The 9,781-nt window shown below is 34.2% G+C and overlaps 1 protein-coding gene across 1 annotated transcript in view; it reads right to left on the bottom strand.

Annotated features, from left to right (window-relative positions):
* Nucleotides 1–5,179, bottom strand: part of LOC105620698 (trafficking kinesin-binding protein milt) — a 44,303-nt gene extending 39,124 nt beyond the window's left edge. The window contains exons 1-2 of the mRNA XM_012202188.1: nt 4,976–5,179; nt 1,274–1,478 (exon numbers count right to left, since the gene is read on the bottom strand). Coding sequence (XP_012057578.1) covers nt 1,274–1,478; nt 4,976–5,179 — 409 coding nt within the window. The remainder of the gene's footprint in view (nt 1–1,273; nt 1,479–4,975) is intronic.
* Between the last annotated feature and the right edge of the window lie 4,602 nt (nt 5,180–9,781).

Raw genomic sequence — 9,781 nt, forward strand, 5'->3', positions numbered from 1 at the left:
TTGCGATCGATAAGTTTAAATCTTCACTGTAGCAGTCGCTTTCAACAAGGTTGCTGGCAAACGGCTCGAAGTTAACCAACCAAAAAAAAAACATGTGTACTGTGTATACGCATGCATTATATAATAGACGGGAATAAACTAGCGTTTGCTAATGGAACGAATTTTAATTGCACATATTTCATGACTTTTTCTTCACCGCTAAAATAACAGCTAAATTGTTGGTGCGAAACTTTGCATTTAATTTAATTTCCAATAATTTACAAAAGCCGATCAATTGAAAAATATTCAAAAGAAATCACATATACTTTTTGCAAAAGTGCACGAAGAAATTACGCGTTAATTGAGATTCTATAATGCACACAAAAACTAATCCTTTCTAGGTCGCCTATTTCAAGATTTGAATAATTATATTTTCGATATTTTGAACACGTGGCAAAATAATGATATCTTAGAAAATTATTCCTAGAATATTATCGATCACATTGCAATTAATACGAAGCATATATCAAAGATAAAAGATACTCAGATATTTGCAATAAAAATCGTAACGACAACCAATATTTTTAACATAACAGTTATGATGATGACGACGACGACAATGATGATGATGATGATGATGATGATGATGATGATGATGATGATGATGATGATGATGATGATAATGATTATGATGCTGACGACGGCAAAAATGATGATGACTAGAACTATAACGATAATGATGATGACGTCCATGATGATGAGAATGGAGCGTGGCGTATTATCCGCCGGGCAGGAGTAATCATCATTTGGCTCAGGCCAATGGGAAACACCATGAGGCTTGGAACAGGTAAGCCACTTTATAAAACTCCTCGTGCTAGCATCGTCAAAGACAGTTTCTCTTCGTACGCTTACAAAGTAAGATGTAGTAAATCCGTATCTTAAACGCGTGAGATCAACGTTCTGTTTTTCATAAAAATCAGTTTGTTTAGTTCCGACGAGAAATTCTCGTCGGAAACGACAGAAGTTCTCGCACCTATATCCGTCAGCCAGTTGAATCATCATCGTTTCAACGAATCGTGTGTTTTAATCACGTCTATATTAATATCATATTAATCATCAATCACTACATTTAGAAAAACTACAATTTACAAGTAACGATTCTGATTGTGTTGTGAAACTAGTGAAGCTCACAAGACACTAAGTGAAAGAATCAATATCTTGAGCACCATTTCTGTGACATCGCCCAAGCGACAGCTGGTACGTATAAAAATGATAAAAATTTCTTTCGCCTTACCTGTGATAGTCTCAGCGTCGCGTGTACTAACGGGAGTAACTAGCTTCTTCGATGACCTTGATGCCTGGAGAATTGCCCTTGCCGTGGGTGAAACCTTTAGGGAGGCGGCGGATGGTCGGATGGGGCCTTCGGGCCGCTTTGGACCCTCATCTTCCACGGTGGCCAGCTTGGACGCTGTAGCGAAGAGCGATATCGCCTCGCTTTCCTGAAATGCAATTTTATATTCAGTTTCGTTCAGATTAGAATAGTAATTTTAGATCAATGCATAAAATCTTGAGAAATTTTTTTATTTTAAACTACTTTTAAAAATCATATTTTCGCACATAAATATTAATTGTTGAAAGAAGATTCCGATATTTTATCACATTTAAAAGCTCGCGATAAATTTTTCCAAAACCTATTCCCATTTGATTATGCAAATACAATTTTGCACATTGAGAGAAAAAATGATGGCAATTATTATATTATACCTTTTAATTATAATTTATAGATCATTTTTGGTGTTCAACTGTATACTTTTTGACAGAACTATAAAATAATTATTATTAATATTATAGTAGTAATAACTATGTGTGTATGAAAGTGGAACTTCTAACTATAATTATTTCGTCATGCAATTACAATCACATACTATGTGTGTATGAAAGTGGAACTTCTAACTATAATTATTTCGTCATGCAATTACAATCACATACTTTTTTTAGTGCATGTTTTTAATGTAGATTCATTTAATTTCAGATTATGTATATTGTAATTCTATGAGTTCAGAGAACACGAAAGAAAGCACATTCCTTTCCCGCGCATGTCATCTCCAGAACAAATACAAAGTATTTTTGAAAGGGAGGTTTCACCTTCCCCACAAGACCCTAAATACTCATCGGGAGGAACCGGCGTTTAAGCCGTTGTGCTTATTTAGATTGGTCCGCTCCGGCGGACACGTTCATTTTGCTCGTCTTCCGGTTTTAGTTTATTTCAGGACACTGACTCGAGACGACACAGACATTTCAACGTTTTTGCAAAAATATAAAATCTACTGAATGTTATGCCTTCTTACAGTAGATACTGATTTTAATGCAATTATCGATCTAATTTTAGTCTTTAAGTAGGTAGGTTGTATTCAAAACATTCCTAAAAATTTTTATAGAATTAAATTTATTTATGCTTTTATGATATAGAGAAACGTATTATATTATTTATGCTTTTATGATATAAAAAAACGTAAAAATAATGAACTTTAAGATTTCTAGATAATATTTTTTACTATCCTCCAGAATAAGGTTTTTACCACAATTATAATAGAAAGTGCTACTATGACCTAGTATTTAAAGGTTAAATTTATAAGTAAATATATCTTTATAATTCTAAAATCTAAAACTACGATCCTGCTGTCAACAAATTACTTCGGTAGCAAGATCATAACTTTATAGATTTTAAAATTATAAAAATTAAATATAGAATAGAATCAACATTGAAATCAATATTCAAAAGATCAATTAAATTTGCATAAACAAACGCATGTAACAAACTCTCAATATTTTGTTAATTTTAGCAATCTTGATTATAGAAATTTCTTTGTCATTGATATCTTATCAATGCGAGTGATAAGGCAACAAGAATCGCTCATTTATACGTCATATATTAATCGTCATTATGTTTATTCTCATTAACACGTATACCGTTGAGAGTTAAAACATCCACGAGCTTTAATACCACGTTTCACCTTAATTTATGCAGAGCACGAGCAGAAATATCTAGGCTAAATAGACGTTACGTAAAATTTTCAGATGATATTTATGAGCAAACCTCAACGTCACAGTCGAAGCGGTGCAGCTGCGTGACCGGAGGTGCTCCGAGACGCGTTTTGCACATCTCTTTCGACGCGCCAGTCAAGGTTCGTTAGCATTTCGCCGTCAATTTCACTTTCTGATCTTCTCGGTGGACTTGGCTACGCAAGGCAGCACAAGGTTATGAGAAATAATACTATATTGATATTCATTCTAATGCTGTACTATACACGAGGAGAACGGAACGCGAAAATGTCATAAGGCAGATAATCAATCTCCAATCGATATCTTACTGATGGTATTCTTGTAGAAATTAACGTGAAGCGATAAAAATGATTGAACAAAAGCTGCTAATGCACACGTGTAAAAAAAGTACGCTATGAAATAAGATAAAAAGCTTGAATGTAAATGTGATTATCAACCGGTGAATTTAATAAATACAGGAGCTCTTATCGTGCTCTTATGTGACTAAAAAAAGAGGCATTTCTTAAAACAATAAAAAGTCTGAAAAATTAATTCAACTGTAAATTATTTTAAGCACTGCGATATCCATCCTCAGAACAGAGCGAACACTAAAAGACTAATTCGTAATGGCAAATAAAACATGAAGAAACCGTTGCAAAGTAGTTATGAACGTATCTCTAGTTATCTCAGCCTATCGATTGATTATTGGTCGCATATTATTTTATATCATGGATAAATATGAAATAATGTTGCATTACTAAATCAAATGCATTTCGCAAATTCAGAGAATCTCTCTGATAGCTGATAATTTTCATAGAGGGAAAAATCAGTCCGCTCATTTATCATTTCGATATATGGTACTCTAAATAAAAATTTCATGTTCATCATCATCGAACGAAATAATGAATAAATGGCTGCAACATCGCACATTAAAGCAACCGCGACTTTTCGTAGTTCATAGTCAAACACATTCTAAAAATAGCGATGTTTATATAATTCTCACTATGTTGGTGTTAATTAATATTAACGCCAATATGATGTGGATTTAACATCATGGGTTTTTAATCCACATCATGGTGTTGATATAAACACCAGAGGTTTGAAATTTACATCATGTTGGTGTTATAATATTAATACTAACATAAGTGAGAATTATATAGGCACCGCATGAATGTTAAATCCACACCAGAGGAATGCTGAATTCATATTGATATTTTTTAGAGTACACACGAAATGTCTTAGAAAACATGAAAGGAACTAATTAGGTATTTTTATATTTTACAAGATGTGAACATTTTACAACGTGACAATCCGCGCGATTCGATACAATCTCTTGGATATGAGTATGGTCAATGTAATGCTATAAATACTTTGAAGTATTCTTTATATTCTTCTCTAATTGGTCAATTCGTAAAATTCTTTCTTCTGATTAGTTAATCAAATGCTTCAAATAAGATTAGTCCGATAACTCTTAATTAACTTTTCATTCGCGAGTCGTTTTATATAGTCGCGTTCCTTTGGTTTTTATTTTTATTATATTTTATGTTTCTGGGCCCGAACACAAAGATTGTCTAAGTGTCTATCGTAAGTCAAGAATCAACATATAAAGCATATGGATTGTCTGCAATGAGAGTAATATTACGTAGTAAGCTATAAGAAATTGACCAATCATAGTTGATTATTCTCCTCACATTCGATTGTGATTGGTCGATTTCATACTGTTTACAACTTTACCATATAACTCCAATTGCAGACAATCTTGTAGCTTTAAAGCAATAACAAAATCATAGAAAATTCAAAATGTCAATTTGTTTACTGGTTATGACTTGCTGCTTAAGTTTTTTTGTGTCTTTAAGACTATTGGAGATAGTTACAATAAATCCAGTGTTGACTTACGACTCTGTTGACAGTTACAAGTTGCAATTTTGTGTTTACGCCATTTCTCGTAACTTACAAAAGAATTTGAAAAAATGGAGGATAGCGGCACCTCCATGGGCTGATAAGCCATCATCTTCATGCGCACGTGTCGGGCCAGAGATCCATCGTGGGAAAGATCCAATGCGTCCCTCTCGCATCCTTGAGTCTTGTCGCGGTTCTTGAAGACACGCCGCGCTGAATTGCGGCGCGCTTCCGCGAATGCAATACCTCGCAACAACATCGCGCGACATATCACGGCATGAAAGAAAGGTATTTTATATTTAATAAAATAGAACGGCGATAAAAAGGAACACTGAACAATGCGCGTGAAGTTTTTGATTATGCTAATGTAATTTAAACATCAAAATTCGCGCGACGCGATCGAATCGAGGAAATGATCCACAAAGAGATAAATCCGCAATTGTTAAATTTGCAACTCGTGTGAATGGGCAAAGAAATTTGTACGAATACGATAAAGCGTAAAAACGCGCACGCAACTGTCGTAAGATTCGATCCTTCGCTCGGATAACTCAATCAGCTTCTGCAGGATCGAACCGATATGTATAAGAGCAATGAGTTTTGCTCGTTATCAACGGATACTGGCTGATAACGTGGTACAATCTCATTTGAAAATGCTTGCTTGATGTTTCGCATATGGAGTGAAAGTGCGAGAAAACGAAAGAGAAAAGATTTAAAAAATTAACGGATATATATCAAATAATGAAATAAAATGTGACGAGTCATTTTTTTTACTTAGGAACATTACATTCGTAAATTATTTTAAAATAAGATTTTTTAGAACGCACATCATTGATTGCGCGAATTTGTACACAGATTGCGACAATCATAAAATAACTGCTGCTGTTAGAATTGTTAATCATTAATCAAAGACGAAGTTGAATAATTTTGTGTCGGTTTGTACCGATCTTATTCACCTAGCTTTTTTTTTCTCACTCATCATGTATTGACCCATACTATATTAAGTCGCATGTTTATTTCTTTATAAAGCTCTTGCATCTAATTATGCAACATAATAATTATAAATGACTTTGTACATATACTTTCGTAATATAATCGTATTCTACGTTGATATAATTTGCATATTGGATCTCAAACAACTTGCATATTGATTTAAATTAGAATAAAAATGTATCAATTATCGAAAATTATGTGAGATGCGTTTCTCTAAAGTAATTTCATTATTAAGATCATCTTTATATGAAGATTAAAACCTCATTATTGCGAGCGAATCTTGTTTAATTTATGCTGCACGTGGAAGGAGTTTTTTGTACGTGCTACGTATATGTGTAGCACTCTGATCAAGAAATATGATGTAACGCACTATAAACATAATAATAAAACATATTGATGTTTACTTCATACTTTTCTAAATAAAATTTCTCTATGTTGATAATTTCTTATTCAAAAAAACAAATTGTAATTCTATATTATACACAGAAATTAAAAATAAATATAATTTTTGTACAAAATAAAAAAAAAGATTTGATAAAAGATTTTAAGACGCCATTGATATCAATTTTAGATATTTGATAAGTGTACGCTTTTTAATATGTTTAATACACATGATTTTTTTATCTTTTACAATCTTTTATACATTATTTACAGAACGAATTGGGAACTGTAAGCTGTGGCTGTGTCTCAGTCGCGATTGGAAGAGCGAGCCGATTCAATCGCGGAGTGATCCCTGAAGAAGTGGACATCGCGTTAACAGAGCTGACATTCATCTTATCGAAACGCTTTCTGCACAGACTGTACATTGCTAAGTCCGTCGTTCGACTCCTACCAAGATTAAGGTAATACTCGGCTGATATGATACAATAGTTATGTAGTCTTTTCAGTTCTCTATGGTGCTTCCGCTGGATGGCCGCGACATTTACGAGACCTTAGAATAATATCTGAAGTCGTAGCGAAAGAAAGGTACGATCCTATATCATCCCTTGTCACATGACTCGCTTAATATTACTCATTTAGATGAAGATTAGATTAAATGTCGTCTCTGAGAAAACCAAATGGAAACGAAGAAAACTTGCATCTCTGAGAATCAGAAATCTTAAGGAGAATTATGATTTTTATATTAGCTTTCATATATAAATCCTGCATCACAAATCTTGCGACATTAAGTTTATAAAAATTAATTTAACAAAAACATCTAAAGAAACCCCATAAGAAGATATAAAGATAAATATTTTTTTAAAAAGTCAAAAAGCTCACCGTAGCGTAAGATGAAATTTTTGGTTTCCACTATGGGAAACCACTACAATCACCAGTGGAAGAAGTCGTGCAGAGACTAAAACAATAAAATAGCATATAATTAGTAACTTAAATTTTGCATTAAAAGTTACATTTAATAAAGTTATATTTCTCAAGCCTTCATATTAAAGAAATCGCTTTTTTTTGTAAAATTAGCTAAATATGCAATTTTTATCATGGTTGCATATATTATCCTTTGTCTACTAAATGTATTGTTCGCTTTATCATCAAATTAATATTTACTATCATGTCATTTTGTGTACTTGGCAAAGATCTATACTTCGTCCAAATGTAACTTTTGTGAGAAATAATTGTTGCAACATTGTGTCTAAAGTGAGAAAGTTTTTGCAGTGACAGAATCATAACTATAGAAATCATGTCAAATAGAAATTGTTTGCTATCGAATAATGTCTATAGTAGAAAAATCCTGGAAAAAAAATAAAGAAAAGATACGGTAAAGAGGAGAATGAGAAAATCGCAAAACGAAGTCTTATCACAGAGTTTATCTCTCTCTCGCTTTTTTAGGTTATAAGAATATTATATCTCAGAGAGAGATACCCGGTGCAAAGTACAAGGTACGCGTGATTACAAGATACTTTAACTGTCTCGGTTATACCTGTCCGCCCCTCCCTGCGTATTTTTACAGGCGGGGTGGACAAAAGCCCGCGAGCGATTCGGATTACAGTCAAAGGATTAGATCAGCTGTTGATGTCGCGAATCGGCGACGCGTGTATCGAACTACGTTTACGGAAGCCGATATCTCGGATCACGAAATTCACGAGACGATTTTCGTGTAAAGGAACTCAGCGATGACTGTGCTCCTTTAATGTATTGATTGAATTATTCCCGCAGTAACATCAGGCGAACTTGGACGAAATTAGGTTAAAAGACAGCGTCACGTCTTCGCGTCGCCAGGACGGAACAGCGGATTCGATCGCTTACCGTGCGTCGATGTCTGTCGCTCATTCTTGCTCGAGAAAATATACAGGGAGATACGCGTCAACGCTACCGCGTGCACGTTCACGTCACTGACATTTCCCCGTGAATTACCGGGACACAGCACCGTACAGTTACACTCCCGCGCGTCGCGTTCGCCTTCAGGATCGTGGCGAGTGGACCGAATGACGTGAAGCGAGACACGAGACGAAACGAGTTGAAGGACGCACGCGGACGAACAAACGAGTCAAGAGACGCCAGGCCGTGGCCGCGTCACGGCAGACCGACGTCGAAAGTATCACGTTAAATATAGGATGCAAAATCGTGATGTCTACATGATTCGCGAGCGCTTCGCGGGATGCGCACACCAAGCGATATATTCGGCGCCGTTTATCGTCTCCTGCCTGAAGTTAGGCGCTTTACGACACTCTACGATCCGAACGTTTCGTGTCTTGATACTCTATGCATCGTGACTATAGATTTGTATAGACAGACCGCGCACGTTTCTGTTGAAACTTTAGCACTATTAAGATAATAATAATTCAGATGCTTTCCTTAACTAATTTTATAATTAACGGGGAAGAAGAAAGTAAGAAAAGCAATTGCCTTCTTTACTTTTAGCTCGATATTGATAATGAATTCTTATTTCAAGGCAGTATAAAGTCTGTTCTATAATTGCGTAAGTGCAGTTGAAAATGGTTGTAATTGCAAGAATTAATCAGTCATACACGAGGAAATATTTGATTGTGGTTCATCAATTCTTATAAATACAGTGGCTACATTTAACAGAAAAAGTAATTTTTGTAACTGTTGTAAAACTGTTGTAAAATTCTTTAATAACATAAAACAGGTTTACAGTTAAATTCAGCGAGGCATTAAGAGCAAGACCAATCACATTAAATAATTTTGCAACAATTGCTGCTTTTTCTACTGAATGCAGCCAATCACTTATGATTATGCTTACGCAATTCTAAAATAAGCTTAATATTTTAATTATTTTAAGACATTAATACATGTACAGCACATTTGTAATTGATTTACATGTATGACATTTTAAGACTATACCCAAGCAGAACAACAAGTCATTATGATATCAAAATGACTTCAGAATGATCATTAAAAATCGTTTTTCAATCATTTCCGATTTATTTTGATATTATTGTGACTTGTTCTGTTTGAGTACTTATATGGATATAGTCTTCAAATTAATTAAAGTCTGTTCGCGTTATTTGAAATCTCTCAAAATTTTTTAACTTAAAATAAGATAGATACATATTTGGGAGTTGAAAAGTACAACGCGAATAAACCTTAAGAATCAATTATAGGTCTGTTCTTTTTAACTAAAGTTCTTTCATCTTCTTTCTTTTTTTTCTATGTAGTGCCGCGTTGGAGAGAAAAAGAGAAAAGATGAACGTGTAAGAAGTTCAGGCTTTATGAGTACCGGTTTTAGATGCTCATTCTCTCTCTCTCTCTCTCTCTCTCTCTTTCTCTCTCTCCCCTCCCCTCTTATTTCCTCTCTCCTCTCATATTTTCTTTACATTGTCTTTATTCAACATTATGTGAAAAACATCAGTCACACATCTCTTCTTCGAATTAATACAATTTATTATGTAAGTCTACGGTTAAAAATTTTATA

This window comes from Atta cephalotes (assembly GCF_000143395.1).
Source record: "Atta cephalotes unplaced genomic scaffold scaffold00028, whole genome shotgun sequence".
In the NCBI taxonomy this organism is placed as follows: domain Eukaryota; kingdom Metazoa; phylum Arthropoda; class Insecta; order Hymenoptera; family Formicidae; genus Atta; species Atta cephalotes.